We start from the raw sequence: 27,842 nt of genomic DNA on the forward strand, positions 1-27,842 counted from the left end.
TTTTTTCAATTTATTTATTTTCAGAAAAACAGTATTCATTATTTTTTCACCACACCCAGTGCTCCATGCAATCCGTGCCCTCTATAATACCCACCACCTGGTACCCCAACCTCCCACCCCCCTGCCACTTCAAACCCCTCAGATTGTTTTTCAGAGTCCATAGTCTCTCATGGTTCACCTCCCCTTCCAATTTACCCAAATTCCCTAAATAAATACAATCTTAAAAAAAAATTTTTTTTGTTCTTAGATGGGAAAATGTGCATCAGAATTTTAGAATATATTTTTGTTCAATGAATAAAATGTTTTTTTAACATAAATACTTCCATGAAATAAATCCCAAGTACTACATTAAAGTTTTTTCAGTACAATTTATTATTACATTTTAATTTGCATTTATTAAGTAGCTTAGAAATATTATATTCAAAGTAACAGAACTCCAGAGAAAGGCCACTAACTAAGGTGAACAGTCTCAGCATGTCAGCTTCCTAGTTAGCATGCTTGCCTCTTTTTATACATACTTGCTCTCTGGTGGTTATTACTATGTAATTGTCTTCAAGATGCAGCTGAAGCTTGAATCTACATCTGGGATCAGGCCATGTCTGTAAATCCATGAATACAGGTCACTGACTGCGTTTAGGGTAGAGTCAATGATGATTAATCTGAAAAAGACTGGCTATTCTTTTGGAAGAAGAAAATACACCCCACCTAAATGGCAGCTCAGTTTTCTAAGAAACTCTGAAAAGAATCATCAGCAAAGGGAAAGAATCAATGATAAGGATAGAGATAATACTCTGAAAATAGAGTAAATACAATATATACACACTGAAGTAAGTAGGCTTCTCCTGAGTCCAAGCTCTTACTTTTATTTTTAAAAGTCTGATAAAAATGTACTCAACTACATTTTACACAGTAATATTTAGCGAACTTTGTCCAAAAAGACTTATGTTTTAAGTTCATTTGTAAAAATAACAAAAGCTGTATCACTCAATCTCTGGTCAATAAAGAAGGAAGAAAAACCTTGCTAGAAATGACAATAAATAATTACACACAAAAGGCCAGGTGACATAAGAAGAGTATATTAATTAATATATTTTCTTTGTATTTACAATAAATCCATTTGTTAATACTGTGATAGAAAAAATAATCAGTCCACATTATGTAGTACAAACAAGCTTTGAGGATGACCATTCCTCTCACAATAAAAACATACAAGGATTTCTCCCACAGCTAAAGTACTTTTCAATGTGACAGTCTTGGGTGAAGGTAAAACTGACAGAGTACTTTACCTTATAGATCAGCTATGTCCTAGAATCAAGACTTCAAGGGTATTACCATTAAGCAGCAAAAAGCTGTTTAGTTTTTCTAGGACCATTTAAATATAATAGTTACCATGTGAGAATTTAATTTTACTTTGAGTTATAAAAAGTAAAAACACTAAGTTGGGTAACTACATTAATCTAAAGCAATCCCCAACCAAAAAACCCATCAATAAAAATGAAACAAGGCATTCTTATAAGTGTATCATGCATAAAAAGGATAATTACATAATATATACTTTAATGACCAGACTAATAAATAAATGAGGTAAATTTTTCAGTTATTGAAATAAACTGTATTTAACCACGTAAGTGTTATGCTGCCGCTGCTTCAGTTTCAAAATATAAAGTAATATAATTAATCTATCACCTAAAAACTGCATACTTTGAATGTTTACTTTGATCCCCCTCTGAGACAGTAAAGGGAATTGTGTAACAAAATATTATCCAAATATAAATTATCAACACCAATATAATACAATTATCATGTAATCGCCATTTTCATTTGCACAGTGGAAATACTGTGAAAGCTAGAAAAAAGGTGAAAATAGACTGGCCAGAATTTTAAATTTCAGACTAACCCATGATAATCTAGAACAGGAAAAACAAAATAAATTTAGAAAACAGATATAACTTGATATCCTTTCCAAATTCAATAATCTACCAACATGCAGCTTCTAAACATATCTATTACCTCAAAGTTAAAAAAAGAAAATGTAAATCTCTTTTTGAGCTTTAGTTTTCAAGTTTATGCTCTTAACAAAGACTAACATTAGCAAGAACTATAATACTACTTTTTAAAAATCTAGAATCTATTTTTTTTATTTTGTGTTTGCTTTCCCTATTTTAGTTATTATTAAGGGATTAAGAGGGAAAAACACTAAATTATCCAGTCAAGGGTAAGTATGTGGAGCCAGTTCATGAAATATGTTAAGTTGAATCAGTTGGATCAAGAATTTCCTACTGTGCTGCTACTAATTATCTATAGCTACCCTGAAGTAGTGATTTAGAAGGTGTCTATCATAACTATTGACAGTACTTTTCATCGTACATCAATTTCTATTTTTACTTTCTTCCCTCCCTTGCCACTTACATGCATTACTTTAACTGTGTGATCGGAAATTATATTTTACAAACTCATTTCAAATTACTGAACAGGTGATTTTAACACATAAACCTGCCAATCCTGAGATGATGATGATGATGACGATGATGACAATGATGATGATGATAGGAAAACTAAAACCCAGATAATTTCTCACTCAAATTTCTGCTTTAGTTTCTTTTGGAAGATGGCTGGCAGAATGGATAGAAAAGCCAAAATCATTAGAACGAATACTGAGTTCCAGGAAACAGCCTCCCCGGCTGTCGTAAGCTGGTAAAGTGTTGTTCCAGCTTTAATTGCGACAAAAGAGGGAGGTGCAACACCTAAAATAAAAAATAAAAACATAAGCAGTAATTTTTTAAAATAAGATTTTGTAATATACTTTACATTCACAAAATTATTCATAACTCATAACAGCACTAACATTATTCTAACACTTTGTTATGTAATATTTTAAATAGATTCAAATCAATCCATATTCAAATTTTTAAAAATTAAAATATTCTCTGTATAAAATTTCTTATAAGAATATACTGATCTCCAGGGGCACCTGGGTGGCTCAGCGGGTTAAAGCCTCTGTCTTCAGCTCAGGTCATGATCCCAGGGTCCTGGGATCGAGCCCCACATCAGGCTCTCTGCTCGGCGGGGAGCCTGCTTCCTCCTCTCTCTCTGCCTGTCTCTCTGCCTACTTGTGATCTCTGTCAAATAAATTAAAAAAAAAAAATCTTAAAAAAAAAAAAAAAGAATATACTGATCTCCATTTTGGAAAAATGTAACTTAATTTAAAGCCCCTCACATTTATTTCCATATAAAGAACTAAATCTTTCATAACAACCTCTGAAGAACAATGAACTTATAAGCTCAAGAAAAATTTCTGTAAAATAATTGACAACATTTATCAATAGCTTTAAAAAAGAGAATGTACTTTGATTCAGAAATTTCAGCTTTAGGAAATACTAATGTAGGGGTGGTGCCTGGGTGGTTCAGTCGTTAAGCATCTGGCTTCAGCTCAGGTCATGATCCCAGGGTCCTGGGATGGAGTTCCGCATCAGGGTCTCTGCTTGGTGGGAGGAAGCCTCCTTATCCCTCTCCCACTCCCACTGCCCCCTGCTTGTGTTCCTTCTCTCACTGCTTCTCTCTCTGTCAAATAAATAAATAAATAAAATCTTGGGGGGGGGGAATACTAATTTATATAAGCAAAGATCTAGTCTCAAGGATTTTCATCAATGCATTGTAAGTAACAAAAAAATCTGGAAATAATCTAGATGTTCAAAAATAAGATTGAGTGGATTTGTCATTCATTCTTGACAGAACATACTTAAAAATGAAGTGGTAGGAGATGTTCAGAAATAGAAAGATACTCAAAATATGAGTAAGAGCAGTTTATACAACAGCATAGGTGGAACAATGTTTTATTAAAAACCAGAACAGGGGCGCCTGGGTGGCTCAGCGGGTTAAAACCTCTGCCTTCGGCTCGGGTCATGATCCCAGGGTCCTGAGATCGAGCCCCGCATCAGGCTTTCTGCTCAGCAGGAACCCTGCTTCCTCCTCTCTCTGACTGCCTCTCTGCCTACTTGTGAACTCTGTCTGTCAAATAAATAAAATCTTAAAAAAAAAAAATAAAAAACAGAACAAAATGGAAAAATAATTTTAGACCAAGTTGAAGTTAATTAAATCTCTAGGCATTCCACATGTAAAATAAGAAGATAGGGATAAATTCTCTATTCTGATTCCATGAACGTAACATCGTTTTACAAAATCCAAAATTATCCCTGCTAAGATTTTCAAGTTTGTCATGAGTTTTTTTAAAGCAGCAACAAAAAATTGATTATTCTTTTCAAGATCTATAAATACTAACTTAAACTTCAACACACAGTACAAGAGAAATCTGTTCATTTCATTGGTATCTAAACAATTCAAATTAAATTTGAAAGAAAAGCAGAATACTCTTACTAAAGAACCATCAGAATTCACAAAATGTATAAATGAATTTTTATGTCCACTAATTAATTTCAAAATTAAGTGCCAGCTCCTTGAAAGCAGGAACATTTTATTAATACTGCTTGCCCCATACTTCTGGTAATGCCCATAGTAAATACTTATGTCAATAAAAAAGAAAAATATATCAACTTTCTACTGAACATTCAAGTTCAATATTTCAATATGTGATTAAGACAAGGGAGTAAATTATTCAAAAAGGGCACCTTGATTTTCTTTTCTCTCCACCAAGGAGATAACAGAGTTAGTTAAAGTCCTGCTCAAACCTGTGTGATTATAAAAATATCCAATAGAAATTGCTCTTCTTTAAAAGAAGGAAAACAGAAATACTTAAACACAATTCAACAAACATTTCTATTTATGTATGATAGGCTCTGTGCCCAAGAGTTATATATGGTGCTGGCATGTGTGCAAAGAACACGAAACCTAGCCCAGCTGGACACTGTTAGGTACATACACAACGAGTTCTAAGACACTGTGAACCAGAAGCCTTACCTAGAAAAGTGCCAATAAAAAAAACTTTCAGTGGCACATTTATCACAGGGGATGTAATATTAATAAACCAATTAGGCAGAAATGGTGTTATTCTCAAAAATATAATGTAGTTAATGAGATGTTCTCTATGACGTTCAACCTGTCATAAGAAAGAAATCAGTTAGGATGAAGATAAGGCCAATATTGAAAATAAGTTGCTTTATATAAAATATTTATTTTGAATTCTCATTCCCCGATAGTTCAGAATCTATCTAATAGAACTGATCAAAAAAGGAGCTTGAAAATGACAATGAACTACTTAACACATGCTCTTTACCAGAGCTAAATGAGACTTTTTTTAAAATTGTACTTATAGCTTAATGTTGTACTACTAAAGACGGTTCTGTATCAGCCTACCTAATATGGCTCAACAATGACATTTTACACCTCAAAAAGCAAAATTGGGGACACCTGGGTGGCTCAGTTGGTTAAGTGGCTGCCTTCAGCTCAGGTCATAATCCCGGCATCCCTGGGATCGAGTCCCACATCGGGCTCCTTGCTTGGCTGGGAGCCTGTTTCTCCCTCTGCCTCTGCCTGCCACTCTATCTGCCCGTGCTCACTCACTCTCTCTCCCTCTCTCTCTGACAAATAAATAAATAAAATCTTTAAAAAAAAAAAAAAAGCAAAATTGAACTTAAAACTATATACAAGATATACATCAGGTGACTAATATTTTAATGCATTTAACTTCCTACAATGTAAAGGGCTAGTACAGCAGCATGTCACTAAACCTAGCCTCCAATTTAATCTTTATTTTTCTGTTATTTTGATATGTATTACATGAGTGATTCATTCATTAGATAAATGAGATTGCATAAGTATATGGAGATATTTAGCCAGTTAAATAAAAGCACTGATTTGTTTATACTTCTAGATCTTGCTTTACAAATAATGATGGTGATTTGCAGCAAAATGCTTACTTTGTCATTTCGTAGTCTGTAAAGCAAAAGGGTAAGGCAGAATGATTTCTACAATTCCGCTGGGATTTAACAGGTTGTTTCTTCTAATTCTTTATAAAAATAAGATTTTCTTAGCAACACTGTATTAGACCTTACTGTGTAGTGCTGCTATTATTTATCATCACTTGTCTTTGTAAAGATCCTGCCTAAGAGAACAGTCATTTCTACTGATGAAATGCATTCAAGGAGTTGGCTGATGAAAGTTTTTCAGTGACCCACTACAGTGGTCTGCATCAACCCAAAACAGGTGAGGTACCCAAAACTGAATGCCTTCACACATTGATTTCTCTGCTCTGACTGACCTTACTAGGAATGAAGAACTAAAACTCCTGTTATAGGGACACCCAGGTGGCTCAGTCATTAAGTGTCTGCTTCAGCTCGGGTCATGATCCCAGGGTCTTGGGATCGAGCCCTACATCAGGCTCCTTGCTCAGCAGGAAGCCTGCTTCTCCCTCTCCCACTCCCCCTGCTTGTGTTCCTCTCTCGCTGTGTCTGTATCAAATAAAACTACAGTTACAGGGGTGCCTGGGTGGCTCAGTAGGTTAAGCCTCTGCCTTTGGCTCAGGTAATGATCTCAGGGTCCTGGGATCGAGCCCCGCATCGGGCTCTCGGTTCAGCAAGGAGCCTGCTTCCCCCTCTCTTTCTGCCTGCCTCCTCTCTGCTTACTTGTGATTTCTCTCTCTGTCAAATAAATAAATAAAATCTTTTAAAAAAAATAAAACTATTGTTACAGCAACAGAAACTTCATATTTGAAAGGATTAACATTCATTATTTACCCCCCACTTTAATTTACTTAGGTGGAAAGATCATTTTTATTAAAGCCCAGGGTCTGGCTTAATTCTTAGAGAGACCATACACTGATACAATGACCTCCCAATTAGCCAAAGAATTACATTAAATAACTTAAAAATACATGCTTACCTGCTGTGACCATTTTACTGCTTTCTCTGTTAGGTATTTGTATACAACTGGCCTCCCAACTAAATAGGAGAGCATATAGCAGAATGAGGCACCGAGTCCCGAACACTAGGAAATAACAAGAAGCCATAAGCATTATGTACCTTTCCATCTTAGTCATATAGATATACTCACTAAAGGAAAAGTTCAACTAGTATGCTTCTTTCGGGGTTAGGGGAGGATACTCTGCATGACTCCTCTTTGTGCAGAGAACAAGAACCCATTTGATCTAGTCCTTTCTCAGTCCAAATCAGGACTAAAATGAGACCAGCTGAAACTAACTGGCACTTGTGATTAAACTTAGGGACTATATCCAAATAGTTAAGGATAGCATCTAGCCTAAGAATAAGACTTAAAGAGCCAATTCTTTCTTCAGTTGCTATGCTTGAAAATACTACCCCCTCGCCCCGCCGTCCTGGACTTAACTCACTGTGCGCACCAACACTCTTGGACTGTTTGAATTACAAAACACAATAAGAAGGAAAGGCTAAAACAGCCTATGCAATTAAGTCTGTGATGTCCCTGTTCCAGGAAAAAAAACAAACTATAACATCTGCTTATGGGAAGACTTAAAAGATATTACTTTAACATTAATCACCTCTTAAAACTAATGAGTTTATGCTTACATAGACTGGTGAGACTAGACGCCATCCTTCTCCCTCATCATTCTATCAAAAGCTACTTTTTTTCCCTAGTCTCCCAAATTCATTTTATATACTTACCAAACAAACAAGAAATAAGGCTAGCGGAAAAGGATAAAGAAACCCTGAGAGTATACTGAGAAATATAGAGCCCGGGATAGCGAATGTTTGCAAGCTGTTAACTTTTAAGTTAAGGACTAAAACATAATAAAATGGAATTTTTAAAAGACAAGTCAAACATCTTAGGAAAAAGTATCAATAAAGAAGTTATATTTTAAGATTATATCCATATTTCAGTATTAGTAAAGCAAAATTATATCTAGAAGTTTAAAAAACCTACAATTCAGTTATAATGCCTTTAACTCTAAACTGACCACTTGCTAGCATTATCATAAATACAATGCTAATAAGAGTGTGTTATTAAAAGAAAAACCAGGACAAATATCCAACATGTACCAGATAAAGAACTTTGGCAAAAGAAAAGAACTTTGAACTTTGGAAAGAACCCTTTGGCAAAAGAAAAGAACAAAAGAACAAAAAAAAAAAAAAGAAGAAAGAAGGCCTTCAGTATGTTTCTCTAATGCACTGCATATACTCCTAAAATGTGTACAGGAAACAGGATTTCCGTGGAAGTCTAGGTACATATAGGGTATAATAATTACTTGTTTTTAACTTAACTTATAAACATTTACTTCAATTCACTACTCATTTAAAAAAGGATAGGGATTAGCAAATATAGTAAAAATCACAAACCATATTTTAAAAACAGAATTATGCTTTTTTACTACTTCCCTCTTGTTCCCAGTTTTGGTGTGGAGGCACCCCCCACCCCCCGACCCCAGCACCTTTTTAAAAATCCCTAACATGATTTACTTATAAGTCAGTCAGAATTGAGTGGATTCCCTCAATATCTACCTTTTCTTTGAAATTTCTATCTTCAAGCGCACCACGGTGGCTCAGTCGGTTAAGCATCTGCCTTTCACTCAGGTCAAGGTCTCAGGGTCTTGGGATCAAGCCCTATGCAGGGCTCTCTGCTCAGCGGGGAGTCTGCTTCTCCCTGTGGGCGCACACTATCTCAAAATTTCTATCTTCCCTCATTCTCCCATTCTTCTTTTCCTCTATTTCCCACTTTATTCATGTTTTCATCTCACTCTCCTCTTCTTCCTGGCTTCTTTCATCTTCAGCTTCTTGCTCTTCCACAGGATCCCTCCTGTGGAAAACCGCTCAGATGCCTATGAACTCAAGAAAACCTAGGCTTTCCTTGACTGGGGTCTTCTCCCCAGCCACTGCATCTCATCTTTACTTCCCCATAGAAGATTCCTTCCTTGTCCCCTTGCAACCTGACTTATCCATCTACCACTCTACTGACACTTCCTCCTGGCCAAAAATAATGATTTTGGGGGCACCTGGGTGGCTCAGGTCATGATCTCAGGGTCCTGGGATTGAGCCCCACATCGGGCTCTCTGCTCAATGGGGAGCCTGTTTCCCCCCTCTCTCTCTGCCTCCCTCTCGGCCTACTTGTGATCTCTGTAAAATAAATAAATAAAATCTTTTAAAAAATTATTTTTTTCCTGTTTCTTTTTTCATTCTGACTTAATTGGTTTTAAAATTATGTAAAATATTTACCTGGTTCTAAAGTCAAATCTACGCAATGAAGTACATCTAGAAGTTTCACCTCCATCCCTGTATCACATTCGCTCCCCATAGGTAAACACTGTTGTTGGTTTTTAAAGATATCCTTTCTTTTCAAAAAAAGCTAACAAAATATCTGCATCTGTATGTGTGTACTCACATAGATAAAACACAGCATACTGACTTAGTATTCTGCCCCTTGCTCTTTTCATTTAACAAGATAGCCTGGAAGTAACACAGTAACAGCATAGAAAGACATTTCTCATTCTTTTTAATAGAGTTCACTCCAGTGTTTACATTTACTATGGCTTATTCAACCAGTCCCCTGTGGACTAACACTGGGTATGGATATTTAAATATTATTTAAATATTTAATTCATATTTGAATATTTAAAATTCTGCATTACCTAAATCATCTAAAGTAAATATTACCTTCCTTTCCCAACCTATTCTCTTTTTCTCAAAAAGTTAAAGAAAGGTAACCAGCAAGAACAAAACTGGCATAATATTGATAACTGCTGAAACTAGGTGATGGGTCCATAGGAGTTCATTATATGATTTTCTCTACTTTTGTGTATATTTCAAATTTTCCATAATAAAATAAACTTTTTAAGTTACTCAAAGATTTTAGTCTTAGGGAAATAAACAAAAAGGGATGATGGTGACACTTTTAACGTCATCCACAGCTCAAAAGTCCTCAATGAGTACCCAATTCCAACTGAATATTCTAAATTCCTTAGTCCTCTACAGACTCAGTGCAATATCTAGCCTATCTTACTAGCTTATTTCTCTATCCTCCCTTTTTCATACCCTAAACTCCAACTAAACTGGATGGCCGATCACTTCTTACAAATGCCCTAAGGGGCTTGCAAACTCTGCTCTAGACTTGCTCCAACTAGAATGAGACTGTGCCACGCCTCTAACCATGATTCCTCATTGCTCCAGTAATTGTTCTACTTTTGAATGCCCAAAACACTAGATCTGTAAACAGCATATAATTAATAACCCAAAAGCTGAGAGGCAAAATAGGGCAAAACAAGATGACTATCCAAAGTAAACAGAAATTATAGGTCTTGTTCCCAAAAACCTTATAAAAGTCAAATGAAAAAAATGAACCAAGTTTTTATCTTACCCAGGGAAAATATTTTAATTTATGGTTAAAGTGTATAAAGGCAAAATAATCCTTAAGTCTAACACTATGGTTTTCCCAGATAGGCTCTAAAATAGAATTAGTAGGTAAAGGCAGCAGTTATGGGTTTCTTAAAACAGTTTATTACTATTAAATTAACTTTACAAATAGCTGCCAAATAACTTGTTGAAAGATAAGTGCATAATAGTAATTCTCTAAATTTTCCCTTTGATTTTTTCTCACAGTAAATAAATAATGACAAAGTTCCTACATACAGCACACTACCTAAATAAAAATGTATTCTCACTAGATGGATAAGTCATGTTTATATCATCATCATCAGATTTTGTACATGTACCTGTAACAAACTGCTTATGCTAGGAATAACTGGTGCAGTGTGCTTAAGTATACACCCAAATTTGTTAAATATATAGCATCTAATCTAATACAAATCCAAGAAAAGAAAATGTTACTGAATTTTAGGAGGAAAAAGTTTACATTGACAAGTCCAATAACCAAAAATTCAGGAAATAAAAGATGCCAAACAGAAATAGTTTGAAAGGAAAAAAAAGTTTGAGAGAATTAACAAAGTAACTAATTTAAATTTTATTTATTTTTAAAGATTTTATTTATTTATTTGACAGAGATCACAAGTAGGCAGAGAGGCAGACAGAGAGAGAGGAGTAAGCAGGCACCCTGCTGAGCAGAGAGCCCAATGCGGGGCTCGATCCCAGAACCCTGGGATCATAACCTGAGCCGAAGGCAGAGGCTTTAGCCTGCTGAGCCACCCAGGCACCCCACTAATTTAAATTTTAAAAATAAATGCTGGTTGGGAGGATGCCTGGGTAGCTCAGTTAAGCCTCTGACTCTTGATTTCAGCCCAGGTCATGATCTTGGAGTCATGAGATCAAGCCCTGCACCTAGCTCTGCGCTCCAGGTTGTCTGCTTAAGACTCTACCCCTCTCCTTCTGCCTGCCTCCCCCATCCCCACCCCCTCCCCGCTCCATCATGAGCACTGGATAATGATTACCTTTCCAAAATCAAGAGATAATGTCTTTTTTTTTTTTTTTTTTAAGATTTCATTTATTTATTTGGCACAGAGAGAGCAAGGAAGCACAAGCAGGGGGGAGTGGCAGAGGGAGTGGGAGAAGCAAGCTCCCTGCTGAGCAGGGAACCTGACATGGCGTTCAACACCAGAACCCTAGGATCATGACCTGAGCCGAAGGCAGATACTTAACCGAGTGAGCCACCCAGGCACCCCAATAATGTCTTTCATTAATGGAGAAGATCTGAAAATAGGTTGGATTAAAATAAAAAATACAAAAAATCAGATTGACATTAAAGTCCATAAATTAGAAGATTATTGACCAGTAGCATAAGCCATTTGAAAATATGTAGGAAGAATAAAGATATTTTCCTGACTAGTTAATACATGTTTCTATAAAATGAAATACATACCAGTCATTATTTTAAAAATTCATATTCTTTGAACTGACTAATTAACCTCTTAAGATCTTTTTACAAAGAAACCATTAAATGGAAGGGAAAAATCATGAACAAAAAGATTTCTAACTGGACAAGTAGAAAAAAAATTAAATACAAATTATATCTCCAAACCCAAGGGAATATTTTTTAAAATTATGCTGTGGTGGTTATTAATTCAACATAACTAAACTAAATTAATCAATTAACTAATATAATCATAAATTAGATAAATAAAATAATTATCTTTAATATTACAGAGGAAAGGAAGATGTTTATGATAAGTGAAATAAGCAGAAAACAAAAGAACTGGCAACAAATATTCAGAAATAATAACTGAGTTGTGATAGTTTTAAAGTGAGAATTTTTCCCATTTTAACTTTTCTATATTTTATTAAATTACACTAAATTAACAATTTTTAAAAGAAAAAAGTTATGCATAACTAAACAGAACTTTTAAAACTTCTTTCTTGAATAAAACTAGAAAACTTTTTTTCAGTAAAAAGGATACAAAATATATGTAGCAAAATAAGCTACAAGTACTTGTACATAAAAGGTGTCCTTATATTTGGATAAAACTTTTCCTAGAGCCTTGGCATCATCCATATCTCTGGGAACCTTCATATTCACTCTTTCTTCTCTAAAGAAATAAAATTAAAGTGAAAAATTTTAAAGCAGAAAATTTGCCAAGATAATTTTATCAAAGTTCAAAACATGAAATTTTATCCAAAATTATTTGATACCTTGATCTGTAATATAGTAACCATAAATTTGTAAGTTTTAAGTTTAAAAGCCTATAAATTATTTTTCATGCTTTATTATGATTTCATGAGACCTGTAATCTATATATGAAAGTAAGGATGATCCAAACTCAATTAGGTTAAAAGCATTTACTCCAACACTGGTACAAATTTTGAATTAGTTAGTGAACTACTGATATTAGCATATTTAAAACATATTCAGCATCATTTTGGGTAATCCTCATGATAAACAAAGGTCAATAATTAATTACAACTAAAATTAAGTAAAATTTTTGGTGAAATTACAGTTCACATCTTTTCTGGAATACCCCAGCCCAAAGTTCAGATAAAAACGGAAACATTTTTCTTTTTCCATTCATTTTACTTTCTATTTGGTGCCTTATTTGGAACTGAATGATTTCTTGATTATAAAAGCCTCAAATAATTACCTTTGTGTTTAATGCATATTGTGCCCATTTGTTTACATGATACAATTTAACTGATCTTGCGTAACAATGACAGGCTGCTGCTTAAATTCTATAAAAATAGCAGGTAAACTGTGTTTTCTCATTTATAAATTTAAAAACTTTAAAAACTCATTATAGGGGTGTGCGCATGCATCTGTATCCGCATGCACACACACAGAAATAAGCAGAACATAACAGATTTATAATAGCATACTTATATACAAGTCTTGTTATCATTCTCACAGCAGACTGAGAGCAAAGACAACCTCAATTTTATACTCTATATATTCTTGCCCTCTTCAGTCAGTTCTTTACTTCCTCTCCTTGATCAAAACCAGAAAGGATCTAAAATTCAATCATGCTAATGTTAACTATCAATAGGAATGTTAGCCTCCCAAAGGCACTTATACTGATGTAAGAAATCAAAGTACTAAAATAAAGATAAGTTTAACTATAAAATTTCAAGCATAAAGAATTGTTAATGAAAGGAATGTAGGGCAAAACAGGAACTTCCGAACACCTTGAAATATTTCATAGTCATCCATTACTACACCAGTCTGACCCTGGCTGAAAGTCTAACTACATTTTAATAGTCCTTTATGTAATCTATGATTATACAAGGGTGGTATTACTGTTTAAACAGCCCTGAGGTGGGGGATGACAAAAAAAACCCACACACAGCTCTGGGGTATTTTGCCTTCTTAAAGTATGTTTCAGGTCCATAATCTCTTCCCTAAAATTCAAAAACCTCTAAAAACCAAAAGTTCTTCATACCTTGTCAGCAAGAATTGACCCACACTTACGTAATTATTCATATAGTCTTTTATGATGCCCTTTTCTGTGCAAAAATATTAATGTATTTGATTATGGGATGCTGCCCCAGATCCCACTGGAGGTACTACGTAATATACAGTATGCATTCCATGTAGTCTTCCCCAAATGGAAAAATTCTAAATTCTGAAACACATTTCACCTCCAAGGTTTTGGCTAAGAAATTTTGGACGTATACTAGATAAGGTATACAAGGTTTACACAAAGTCCATTTCACTGTGAAAACTACCTTTCCAGACCATATCATTTTCATAAAATGCAGAAAAGAAAAAGAGCGAGGAGAGAGAGATGTGGCGGGATTGGAAACGGATGAATAGAAGCAGACAGAAATTGATCACAAGAAGGAAGGGAGAAGACATGGATGGACGGGTGAGGGATGGGAGGAGGCAGAGAAGAAGAGCATCAATATTTTTCAAACTGCAGGTCAGTATCTTTCATGGATTTTAAAATAAGTTTGCTTCCTCACTTATGGCATTAAAAAATAAATCGAATAATTTAGAAAATATAAGAGAACATGACCTGTTTCATGAAACTTTAAGTTAATTTTATATGTACATGTATGCAAGTGAGCAAGAGAAAATGGACAGGCACATGCATGCAGGATCATGATATAAAAACATATTTCTTAATATAGTTGTATTTTTTTAAAACATTTGAAAGCCATTAGAAAAATGAGACTAACTAGAGGAGCAGTGCTAGGAAACCCCTGCACAGAAAAGCAAGAGGCAAATTTGGAAAGGAGTGTTTAAATAACAGTGTCAATATGGACTTGCTACAAACCGTGAGAGTTGATATACAATCACCATGACATTCTGTTGCTTAAGATTAGTTTAACTTTTAATCCATCTATAAATGTCTAGCATTTTCAGTTTCTTTCTGTATACTTACTCACTAAGCTGAGGAAAATTTTTATATACCAGAAACATAACAAAAGCTGCAGATAAGAAAATGGACACCAATATAAGAAGTGACATTCTTGCTGACCCAGCTTCTGCACAGGCTTTTTCTGAAAGGGGGAAAAAAAAGAGGCTGTAATTAAGATAAATATTTTAAAAAGATAAGTATTCCAAATCAACAAATAATTTCCTTAAAGAATTTCCTTCCCCCAAAAACTGTTCACACTTTTGTCCAAAACACTGTTTTAACATAAAAGTTTTATTACTATTGTATTTGACATTTATTAATCAGGCATACTACTTTGGGGGGGGGGATATATCCATTTCAGAAGCATAAAAAACAGAACCACAGAATTTGTAGCCTTGATTTGTTGATAAGCCAAAGAGGAAAGGGGGCATTGCTCTAAATACTGACTTTCAAATTTATTTATCTATATTGGGACTGACAGCACAGACAGAATGGCCTCTTAGGAAAAATGAAGTAATTTGGCAATTACTTCAACTGTCATAAGAACCCAGAGATTGACTAATACATCTGGTAAATGTTATAGTTCCTTTTTTACACTGAGGGCTTCAGAATATAGCTGAGTCTTGCATGTTTTCAGTGGCTCTCTGAGACCCAAAGAATGGCAGAATTTGTTTATATTCCCTCACAAGGTAATCTTAGTGTTATCTAAAAAATTATATGCAAAATAAAAGTATTGAAAGAGATCCAGGAGACAGCAAGAAGAAGAATGGACAAGGCTATTTCTACCAGGAAATGGTCAATAGTGGAGAGGTTAAGGTACCTTAGTAGTGCTTACTGGGAAAAGGCAGAAGTGGGTGGGGGCTCAAGTTTTACTGCCTACGTTTGCCATTATCCCGTGTATATACGGATAATACTCAGATTTTAAAAAAAATATATGTATGCTATGATAAGGATTATTTTTAGTTCTCTGAGAACTAAATGGATGGATCTACAATGCCCCTTCCCTAACTACTGTCTATGTAACTTTTATGCACACTTTTATGAAGTATCCTAATCAAATGCCTGCACTCTATTCATTAATTTCACAAATATGCATAGTAGAACATAGTAGAACACCCTCTTTCTCTAGGAAACTTTCCCATGTTCCCCTTCCCTCCAAAGAGACTAATCTCACTGGCCCTATTACAGTGTGATTCCAACCCTCTTCCTGCCCAAACACAGAAGGCTAAGTTGCCCAAGATTGGACACCTGAGTCAAGTAGAAACACTTCATTAATGGCTGATGAAAAGTTGGACTAAAACAGAGAGATGCTCTTGTCAAGAGGTGCTAGGTTTTTGTTTTCATTTTTGTTATTAAGATTTTATTTATTCATTTGAGAGAGATACAGTGACAGAGACGGGGTGAGAGAGAGAGAGAGAGCACGAACAGGGAGAGGGAGAAGCAGACTCCCCACTGAGCTGGGAGCCTGACATGGGGCTTGATCACAGGACCTGGAGATCATGACCAGAAGGCAGATGCTTAACTATCTGAGCCATAAGTCAGGTGTCCCAAGAGGTGGTAGGCCTTGGGCTGAAAGGTCAAGCAGTAAAAGCTACAGATAACAACTGTGGCAAGCCAAAAACATGTACCAGAAAATATAAGAGAGGAGACTGAAACATAAATCCAGAGAAACTGATTGATTTCTAACTTTCTCACTCTCCTTGAAGCCTGGCTATATTTCATTTCTTGTTCATAAATGCCAGTGAGATTGTCTCTTATATTCTTTTTCCTATATTCTCCTTCTTATTGGTGCTGGTTTAAACTTATTTCTGTTCCTTTCAACCAAAAAGCCTTAATTAATTAAAAAATAAATTTCATATTATTCCCTATCTCATTATGGCAGCTTTATATATTTTACAACTGAATTAGTAAGATTTTGCTCAATTCTATATTGAACATGGAGCAAGAGAAACCATCTAGCTCAGTGCTACCCAAGACGTACTGCATGGGCCACATGAATCAGCATCACCAGAAAGCTTGCTGGAAATGCAGATTCTCAGGTCAACATCCCAGAATTACTAAAAAAGAATCTGTATTTTAACAAGATACCCAGGTGATCTGCATGTACATTAAAGCTTAAGAGGAAACAATATGGTAACCATTTACTTTAAAGCTTAAGAAGAAACAATATGGTTAAGTACTTATCATAAGTAAGTAAACAGAAGCCCTAAGGAGGTTGTACTATTAAAAAAAAACTAAATCCTTAAAAATTTTTAAAAATTAAAAAAAAATCAGGGGCGGGGCGCCTGGGTGGCTCAGTGGGTTAAGCCTCTGCCTTCGGCTCAGGTCATGATCCCATGGTCCTGGGATCGAGCCCCGCATGGGGCTTTTCTGCTTAGCAGGGGGCCTGCTTCCTCCTCTCTCTGCCTGCCTCTCTGCCTACCTGTGATCTCTGTCTGTCAAATAAATAAATAAAATCTTTAAAAAAAAAAAAAAAATCAGGGGCACCTGGGTGGCTCAGTGGGTTAAAGCCTCTGCCTTCGGCTCAGGTCATGATCCCAGGGTCCTGGGATGGAGCCCTACATCAGGCTCTCTGCTCAGCGGGGAGCCTGCTTCCCGCCCCCTGTCTCTGCCTGCTCCTCTGCCTAGTTGTCTCTCTCTGCCAAGTAAATAAATAAAATATAAATAAATAAATAAATAAATAAATCATAAGCAACCAAATAGCGTAAAGTATATCTCTAAAGCCTTTTAATATCCATTTATAATCAACTCATAATTTCTGTGGAAATACAAGTTGCTTAGGTTAGTGCTTTGATATACTAGATATAAATTATTCTTAGCAGGTCATTAAAGCAGATTTCCTAAAAGACAATACTAGGTTTATCAAGTTCTAGTATTTTGTGAACACTAAAGACAAAAAATTTTATCTTTTCCAATTTTCTGTAATCTAAACATTAATTTACTTTGTTATCATCTGACTCTAAAAAAGGGACTTTACTTCAAAAACCAAATCACAAATAGAAACTTACTTTTTCATTTCATACTTCTAAAATTTACTGCAGGAAGGAATAGGATCATAAAATAATATAAAATATGCCTTCAATGCAGTAATAAACCAGGCATGCCTGCCACTGAATACTCCAGTTAATTAACCCACTAACGTATTTATATACATGCTTTTTTGCAGCACAGAAAATTAAACAGAGACTTTAAACATCTGAGGTGGGTCAAATGTGAAAAGGTTTCTCCAGAATCTTATAATAACAAATGCCTAATTGTTCATATCTTTGCCGTGGTTATGATATCTAACTCAATGCATGTCTTGAGAATTTAAGATATCATATCTATTCACCCTAAAAAGAAATGAGGAATCAGCCAAAAGTTACAAAAATATCAGTGTGCACTAAAACTAATTCAGCCAAAAATGTAGTTTTAAATAGAAAATCCATTGAAACACAAACTTCTCATTAAGGCTAAAATGTTATTTTCCTACTTTATTAAATAAAGAAGTGATCTACTGGAAAGGAATTAGAGTAATATATAAACATTGAGGTTTTGGGCATAGTTTTCTATGTGCTGATAACAAAACAAAGACATATTAACATATATATAGTCTGTACAACTTTTTCAAAGGTCTGCTACTTTTTTTGTTTTTTTAAGATTTTATTTATTTATTTGACAGAGAGAGATCACAAGCAGGCAGAGAGGCAGGCAGAGAGAAAGGAGGAAGCAGGCTCCCTGCCGAGCAGAGTCCGATGCAGGGCTGATCCCAGATCTGCTACTTCTTAAAGGCGTGTTCCTTTTAAATCTACCTGGAATTACCTTGCTCAGCCTTCATTTTTCACTTACTTCCCTACTTGAAGTCCAGAGTACAAAAAGGATTGATACAAATAGTTTAATATCGTGGGCATCTTTTAAATTCTTCAAAACCACTGCTTTTTTGTTTTTCATCCAGAAGATATTTGCAGACCCAGAATTACTTCTAAAAATAAACGGATCATTCCCCACCACCACCACCCCACCCCTTTCTTTGTACTTTTCTTTAGGATTTCTACTCTGCAAAGTATGCACTCAAATGCAGAGTTACTCAGGACTATCTGCTGAACATCTACTAGGTACAAAATGTTCTGCTCAGCCTCTGCTTTTAAGAAGTAGATACCACCATTAGCTAATTTCCCAAAGAATGGCAGAAAGAGGTTTTGAGTATACAGAGAAGCAAGATTACTGGGCTAGAGTAATGGAGACAAGATTCCCAGAGCTGGTAGAAATTTGGTTGAAGACTGAAAGATGAGAAGAGCTTCCAGCCTTATAAACTATAACCTGTAGCTAAATACATTTTTAAAGATTTCAACAGATTATATCATTCTCTTAAATTAACAATTAGGGGCACCTGGCTGGCTCAGTTCATTCAACGTGCAACTCTTGATCTCAGGGTTGTGAGTTTGAGACCCATACTGGGCATAGAGATTACTTAAAAATAAAGTCTTTGAGGGATGCCTGGGTGGCTCAGTTGGTTAAGCAGCTGCCTTTGGCTCAGGTCATGATCTCAGCGTCCTGGGATCGAGTCCCACATCGGGCTCCTTGCTTGGCAGGGAGTCTGCTTCTCCCTCTGCCTTTGCCTGCCATTCTGTCTGCCTGTGCTTGCTCTCTCTCCCTCTCTCTCTAATAAATAAATAAAATCTTAAAAAAAAAAAGTCTTTGAAAAGAATTTAAAAAGTCATTTAGCGTGTTAGCTCTAAAATTAAACTATAATATTTTTCTTCCCATTATTAATTTACCAGTCCTAAGTAAGGGGTCACAGGGAAGAAAGGTGTCAGGGAACATTTAGCTGGACTACAGAACACCACCTGAGTGTTCCCTGAGTACACACTTCTCTGACTCCTGCTTGTTGTCTTACAGTTGATTGATGAAATATATAGACAACTGAATAAAATTAACTGTCACATTTAACCTGATACCAATTTTCTGCACTCTTTAAAATAAGGAAAACTTTTTCAAGCACTGTGTTCAACAGTTACACAGAAAACAAGAATGTAAAAAACAAAGTGACATTCAAAACTGAAGCTCTCCTGGGCGCCTGGGTGGCTCAGTGGGTTAAGCTGCTGCCTTCGGCTCAGGTCATGATCTCAGGGTCCTGGGATCGAGCTCTCTGCTCAGCAGGAAGCCTGCTTCCCTCTCTCTCTCTCTGCCTGCCTCTCCATCTACTTCTGATTTCTCTCTGTCAAATAAATAAATAAAATCTTTAAAAAAAAAAAAAAATTGAAGCTCTCCTTTCTTTGACACTAACTGGTACCTAGGGGTTTGTTAGTTACTATGACTCAACAATTCTTCTTGAGTAGAATTCTATCAAGTCCAGAGACTAGCATGTAATTGATTTAGAGTTCTAAACAGATAAAAGTTGAAAATCTTGGGGCACCTGGCTGGCTCAGTGGGTTAAAGCCTCTGCTTTCGGCTCAGGTCATGATTCCAGGATCCTGGGATCGAGCCCTGCTCCATAAGGAGCCAGATTCCTCCTCTCTCTCTCTGCCTGCCTCTCTGCCTGCTTGTGACCTCTGTCTGTCAAATACATTAAAAAAATAAATAAATAAAAAAAATTTGAAAATCTTGCTTTAATGATAATTCTACATTGAAATGTATAGCATGTATAATTTATAATGCATCTCCTCTTGGTTGCATTAGATGTATGTCATTTAGCATTTGAAGTTAACCACAATAGTACTTTAAATATTCATTAACCTTCAAATCTTCCATCATAGTAATTCCCAATCTGAATTATCCCATTATCTGCTTTCCAACCTCCTCCAGGCCAAAGATACTGTTAGAAAGAGTCAAGATTATGTTCTCTTGGCCTCCAAGGCCACATGCTTTTCTATCTTCAATTACAGTTATCACAGGCAGACAATAATCTTTTCACAGCATTCTCTAAAAAGGCTATTTCAAGTCTCCTCAAGCTTTTAATTCTATCTTCGTCTTTTCTCAAACAATGACACTGCTTCCACAGTTCAGTAAGCTCCCCAATCTCTACCTCAAGATCTGTTCCCCCCCCAAATTATCTTCCCTTGCCCCTTATCTTTGCATTAAATGCTAACACATTTCCTTTCAGATTTTGCTCCAAGAACTCTCTCTTCTCCATTCACCCTGTATCTCCAATTCTTCCTCTTAAGAGCACCTTTTCTCTAACTCCTAATATGCATTTATCCTTTCTGAAAAATCATAACCTTAATGGCCCTATAATACCTCCCTATTTCTTATTATTTTCATATCAACACCTTTTGAAAAGCAAAATCTGGGGCGACTGGGTGGCTCAGTTAGTTAACCGTCTGCCTTCAGCTCAGATCATGATCCCAGGGTCCTGGGATCAAGTCCCACATTGGGCTCCTCGCTGAGCGAGGAGATCATGGAGGAGTCCACTTCTCCCTCTGCCTGCCACTCTCCTGCTTATGCTTGCTCTCTCTGACAAATAAATAAAATCTCAAAAAAAAAAAGCAGAGGTTGTGGGGTGCCTGGGTGGCTCAGTTGTTAAGCATCTGCCTTCGGCTCAGGTCATGATCCCAGGGTCCTGGGATGGAGCCCCACATTGGGCTCTCTGCTCAGCAGGGAGCCTGCTTCCTCCTCTCTCTCTGCCTCTCTGTCTCTGTGCCTACTTATAATCTCTGTCTGTCAAATAAATAAATAAAATCTTTTAAAAAAATTAAAAATGGTAGCAGTATCATCAAGTATAAATTCAAACAACTAAGATAAATATAAAATACAAATAATTAACTATTAAGAACACACACAGAGAGAAAGCCTGTTTGTAGGTAGAAGAAATAAGACTACCAATTTTGTATAAAGGCTCATTCTCTAAGGCTTATGCCCTACAACTGTGCTGCCACTCAATCCACACACCCTCACTCTCATCTAACCACTTTCACATGTTTCCCCCCCATTCACTAAAGACTGAGATCAAGCTTATAGTAAACTTCATAATCCTAAAATATCCATCATCCATTTAGATGATCAAATGGATCTTAAAATTCTTAGACCTTCATTTTTTTTTTAAGATTTTATTTATTTACTTATTTGACAGACAGAGATCACAAGTAGGCAGAGAAGGAGGCAGAGAGAGGAGGAAGCAGGCTCCCTGCTGTGCAGACAGCCTGATGTGGGGCTCGATCCCAGGATCCTGGGATTATGACCTGAGCCGAAGGCAGAGGCCTTAACCCACTGAGCCACCCAGGCGCCCCTAGACCTTCATTTCTATTCAACTTTAACCACCTACTTCCAATGATAAACTAAGTTCTCACATCCCGAGACTGCTCTACCTTGAACATTTTAAATCCCAATATGCCATTCTTCGATCACCTTTATTCTTTCCTGAGCTTACTCCCTCCATTTTCTCCCTTCCGTTGGGCCGCTCACTTTTCTTCCTTCCATGCCCAGCCTCAATTTCACTGTGTATCTGAAGCAGCACCTTTGATTGGAATCCTTCTTCACTAAGATGGTTGAGCACAAATAGAGAAAAATCATGAGTGATCCATCACAGCGATCTATGTCTTTGGGAAAACTGACTTGGCCTCATTCCTACTCCCATTTTTTTAGGTGTCAAACATGAATCAGGTTGAGCTAATTGGGTAATAGTGATAGGTTCAAAGACAAGCGTTACTGAGACAATCTAATCAGAATCAATATCCAAACTTCTATTGGTAATGCTTGGAAAAAGATTCTCAAAGTTATGGGAGGATTTAGCTTATCTGGACCATCAAGAGAAATCAAGCTTAAGGTAAAGCTGACATTAAACTGGGTTATGGACACTGAGGAGTACATGTGCTTTGGTGAATGCTGTGAAAATGTGTAAACCTGATGATTCACAAACCTGTACCCTAGGGCAAAAAAATACATTATATGTTAATTTTTTTAAAAAGCTTACATTAAAGATATGAAAGAAATCAGATCCTGATGATATCATTAGGCCACTGTTCCAGACTGAAGTCAGTGAATCCCACTGAATCTCTCAATTTTTTAGTTATGTAAGTCAATCAACTTCTTTTCAGCAAGTTTCTTTCTTTTTTTTCTTTTTTTTTAAGATTTTATTTATTTATTTTGACAGAGAGAGAGATCACAAGTAGGCAGAGAGGCAGGCAGAGAGAGGGGGAAGCAGTCTCCCCACTGAGCAAAGAGCCCGATGCGGGGCTTGATCCCAGGACCCTGAGACCATGAACTGGGCTGAAGGCAGAGGCTTTAACCCACTGAACCACCCAGGCGCCCCTCAGCAAGAGTTTCAATTGTATTTTCTATTGATGACAAGCACAAGAAGCCTGATACATTCATATTTGGGTTGGGACTGGCATCAACAAATTATACTAATAGCTTGGCTGATGCCTAGTTGTCAATTTTAGTCTTAGTTTCCAGTTATCAGTAAGAGCTTCCTTCTTTTTTTTTTTTTTTTAAGATTTTATTTATTTATTTGACAGAGAGAAATCAGAAGTAGATGGAGAGGCAGGCAGAGAGAGAGAGAGGGAAGCAGGCTCCCTGCTGAGCAGAGAGCCCAATGCGGGACTCGATCCCAGGACTCTGAGATCATGACCTGAGCCGAAGGCAGCGGCTTAACCCACTGAGCCACCCAGGCGCCCAGTAAGAGCTTCCTTCTTCCTCAAATTGATTTCACACTGCTCACAAGGATGATGACTTCTATATACTGAAAATACACAGCCCTATGAGCTCTTTTCTTTTTTTAAGTTTATTTATTCTTTTTCAGTAATCTCTATACGCAATGTAGGGTTTGAACTCACGACCATTATCACCAAGATCATCAAGATCATCAAGAGTCGCAAGCTCTCCGAGCCAGCAAGGCATCCCAGAGTTTTCTTAAATCAAAATGGGAAACTTCTATGACTTGTTAGTAAATAGATCAGCCAGGACAAATAACACAGAAGAAAATAAATACCCTGGTCCAGGCACCCTTGCAGATAGATTAGATCATGAGCCTCTTAAGTACTTCTACCTCTTATCTTGTTTCTTGTCCTTCCTCATCATTCAAGAATGAGACTTTCAGGGGCACCTGGGTGGCTCAGTGGGTTAAAGCCTCTGTCTTTGGCTCAGGTCATGATCCCAGCGTCCTGGGATCGAGCCCCACGTTGGGCTCTCTGCTCAGCAGGGAGACTGCTTGCCTTCCTCTCTCTCTGCCTGCCTCTCTGCCTATGTGTGATCTCTGTCTGTCAAATAAATAAATAAAATCTTAAAAAAAAAATTAGACTTTCAGTGTCCTTGCTCAAGTTTTCACAGTCTGTAAGGCTAAGATGTAAGAACAGAGACCACAGTCATGGTAAGAGACCCACTAAACGTACCAAACACTGCATATAGCATGTAAAATATTTCAAACATACACACAATGACAACTATTTATCAAAGTTGGGTAGGTATGTCAGTTAAAAAAATACAAATTCATTTAAAGAGTCTTGGAATTTACAGGAACATTCTATTACTATGTATTTCTCAATCAAGAGTTACTACATTTTTAAAAATATTTTATTTATTTGTCAAAGAGAGAGCCTGCTTGCACAAGCAGGGGGAACAGCAGGCAGGAAGAGAAGCAGACCCCCCACTGCGCAAGATCCCAGAACCATGGGATAATAACCTGAGCCAAAGGCAGATGTTTAACCAACTGAGCCACCCAGGCGTCCCTGGAGTTACTAAATTTTTATCTCTACTCCAAAACATGTAATTTTTCTGAATGCCAAACTAAATAACACCTGCAATTAACAAAAACTGTTTATCATAATCTGGAATATTGGTTGCTAAGTAGTTACTAATGGCATCACATCACAAGTAAGCAAACCCTATCATGTAAGGGATCTACAAAATCGTTTGCCCAGAAAATGAATTCCTAACACTAATTAAAGAGAGACAGAGACAAAAACAGAGAGGCAGAGAAGAAAAAGACAACACTGGGAATCACTAATTAACAAGATGGATCAAAAAAGTTCCTCAGCATAGCACTTAAATCCTTCTGTACCAACACCATTTTGATCATGGCCAATCTTATCTCCCACAAAAACAGAAATCCTCCACTCCCAACAAATTAATCTCTATACTGACATAAAGATTCACACTAACCTCCCAGCTTAATGTTTCCCCCAGCCAGAATCCCCTTACTATCTAACAATCCAAAACCCACTGCTCCATGAAGGCACGCCTTCACATCTCCCTCTATCTTCCTATAGATTTGTAGTCCACAGAAGTGGTATGATAGGGGTGACTGGGTGGCTCAGTCCACTGAGCATCTGACTCTTGGTTTCAGCTCAGGTCATGGTCTCAGGTTGGTGGGATTGAGCCTCATGTGGGGCTCCATCCTCAGCAATGAATCTGCTTGGGATTCTCTCTCTCCCTCTGCTCTCCACCCCCGCTCCCAGGCACTCTATTTCTTTCTCTCTCTCTCTCTCTCTCATAAATAATTTTCTTAAAAAAAAAAAAGAAAAAAGGGGAGCACCTGAGTGGCTCAGTCAGTTAAGCATCTGCCTTCAGCTCAGGTCATGATTCCAGGGTCCTGGGATCAAGTCCCACATTTGGCTCCCTGCTCAGCGGGAAGCATGCTTCTCCCTCTCCCCCTGCCACTCTGTGTGCTTGTACTCCCCCTGTCCCTCTCTCTGTCAAATAAATAAATAAAATTCTTTAAAATATATATATGTTTTTTAATTTAAAAAAAAATGGCACAGTAGGTTAAGCATCAGACTCTGATCTCAGGTCATGCAATCAAGCCCCATGTCCGGGCTCTCTTTATCTCCCTCTGCCCCATCCTGCCATGCTTCCTCTCTCTCTAAAGTAAATAATCTTAAAAAAAAAAAATGTGCTGAATGTGTCATCTTAATGATAAAATAAGATAAACAATTATAAAAGCACTTCAGAAGTTTCAAGGTTTTATTTTCTAAATAGCTTTAGGTTAAAACAACAACAAAAATCAGAAATACACAAGTGACTGCTACCACAAACCAAATAACAATCTTTAGGGATGCCGCATCTGGAAAATACTTTTCTGAAAACCCTTGGATTACTCTCCACAGCAGCATCTTCAAAACAATGTTCCTTTAATTTAGAGTGGATTTATCCTTAGACAATTCATTTCTGAGTTTTTGAAGTTATGTGGCCCTATGTCTATAAGATGGAGAAATATCCAAATACATAAAGCTTAAAAAGTCAAATTACACTGGGGACATTTTAAATTATTTGAAAAGAAAATACCATTTTCTGCAGGATACTTTTTAAAAAATTTATTCTCTTTTAAACTTCAGCTGTACGTTAAACATATGATCTTTATATATATAAATATGTATTTTTAAGTGTGCAATACTTGATTGTTGACTGTACTTATAATGTTGCCAGACAATCTTAAAAGACCCTCTCCTTACCCATCACTGGTAGTGGAACACATCACTCTAAGCTGAAAACAACTGGATGGACATTTGTTAGGATTTCTTCAAGTTTATGGGATTTTTAAAAAGCATTTAAGGGGCGCCTTGGTGGCTCGGTAGTTAGGCATCTGCCTTTGGCTGGGGTTGTGATCCCAGATTCCTGGTACTGAGCCCCACACTGGACTCGCTCTTCAGTGGGAAGCCTGCTTCTCCCTCTCCTACTCCCCCTGCTTGTATTCCTTCTCTTGCTGCCTCTCTCTCTGTCAATTAAATATATTAAAAAAATAACATAAAATATTGGGCGCCTGGGTGGTTCAGTGGGTTAAGCCTCTGCCTTCAGGCTCCGGTCATAATCTCCGGGTCCTAGGATCGAGCCCTGCACCGGGGCTCTCTGCTCAGCAGGGAGCCTGCTGCCCCCACCCCCTGCCTGCCTCTCTGCCTACTTGTGATCTCTGCCAAATAAATAAAATCTTAAAAAATAAAATAAAATAAAATAAAAAAGCATTTAAAATAAAAAGCATTTAAAAAGTTTAGTCATTTCAACTGTTGAAAAGCAATGAAAAACTCTATGCCAAGATGGAATAAAAGGATTTAGTTTCTAAGTATACTTTCTTTCAAAATAATATTTAAAGTCCTGAAAAATGGCAGAATGGTGTAATGCAAAAAAGCTTAAGAATGAGCGATCTCAGTTACAATAGTAATCGCTAATATTTATTTAGCCTCCACTTCACAAAAGCCATTACAACAAATGCTTTACATCAATTATTTTGTGTAATGCACATAGCAAGCTAAGCAGAGACTACTCTTACTATAATCATTGTCATCCTCACTGTACAGTTTAGACACTGAGTTTTGAAAGATAACAAGTCCAAAGTCATAAGTGGTAGAGCAGGGACTCACACCCAAGTGTTCCTGCCACCTGGAAGAGGCACCTGTATACAGTTACAACCTTGCTCTTAACTACTTGACTAATCTGGCTTTGTGACTTTATGCAAGTTCCACATCTATTGTGGGCCTCAGTTTCTTCATCGGTAAAAATAAAGCAGGAGTGCTGAAGTTCCTTTCCGTTCTGTCTAGCTTCAATACTGTCAACCTTACGTCCTGCCTGAGCTTCAAACAAGCCAGTGTCATTAGTTCTTTTATTGGATTCAACTACAACAGCATTTACGACGCACCTCCTAGGTGTCCGGCCTTGCGGTGGGCAGCGGCCCAAGCCCAGGTCCCCCATACTCTCTGCTCCAGCGTCCCTGGGTGCCAGCAGGCCTCCTTCCCCTCGCAAATCCGCGGGGCCAACTGAGGTCCTTTCCACCCCAAATCACCCCCCGGCACACTCTCGCCTCTGGGCCAGCCCCAGCTCTGGTTCCGGTTTTACTCACCCTTCAGGTGGTCTCCGCCGCTCTGCGCCGTGAGACCCCGTGTCCCCGCTGACCTGTCCCCCACTGGGGTCGTGTGGAGTGCCGCCGTCTGCGACCGTTCAGAGACTCTGCCTTTCGCCATGGCTGCTGCAGGGAAGGTGGAGGAAGAGAGATGATGCCGCCCCCCTTAACAACAACTCTGCCGCAGGCTCCTTACAACACCCAGAGGCTACGGCCACAGCCACTTCCGGGGCGACCACCTCACCTGAGCCGACCTCAGCCCCGCGAGCACAGTGACGCTCGACTGAAACCTACAGCGCCCACTCGGACTAGGCTCCGCCCCGCATCACCCCCGAGCCTCGCGCGCTCACGCTCGCCCAGTAACCGCGAGACAAGTCAAGGTCCCCAGTCACTGCCCCGCCCCGCCTCGCGATTGCAGGGAGCATGCGCAGTCGGGGTGCCGGA

General features: G+C 37.4%; 1 protein-coding gene across 3 annotated transcripts; it reads right to left on the reverse strand.

Annotated features, from left to right (window-relative positions):
• Positions 1-353: 353 nt before the first annotated feature.
• TMEM41B (transmembrane protein 41B) lies at positions 354-27,794 on the reverse strand. Of its 3 annotated transcripts, none has more exons than XM_044258798.1 (8): positions 27,643-27,794; positions 27,399-27,521; positions 14,681-14,798; positions 12,266-12,394; positions 7,593-7,686; positions 6,835-6,939; positions 4,915-5,053; positions 354-2,744 (listed from the first exon to the last, which is right to left on the reverse strand). In XM_044258798.1, the coding sequence occupies exons 2-8, from the start codon at positions 27,517-27,519 to the stop codon at positions 2,575-2,577; spliced, it is 876 nt and encodes a 291-aa protein (XP_044114733.1). In that variant the 5' UTR covers positions 27,520-27,521; positions 27,643-27,794; the 3' UTR covers positions 354-2,574. The 3 variants fall into 3 exon arrangements, with proteins under 3 accessions (XP_044114733.1, XP_044114732.1, XP_044114731.1); XM_044258797.1 differs by having other exon boundaries at positions 27,399-27,524; positions 27,643-27,793; XM_044258796.1 differs by lacking the exon at positions 27,643-27,794 and having other exon boundaries at positions 27,399-27,631.
• Positions 27,795-27,842: the final 48 nt, after the last annotated feature.

The sequence above is a fragment of the Neovison vison genome, chromosome 7, assembly GCF_020171115.1.
Source record: "Neovison vison isolate M4711 chromosome 7, ASM_NN_V1, whole genome shotgun sequence".
Classification (NCBI taxonomy): domain Eukaryota; kingdom Metazoa; phylum Chordata; class Mammalia; order Carnivora; family Mustelidae; genus Neogale; species Neogale vison.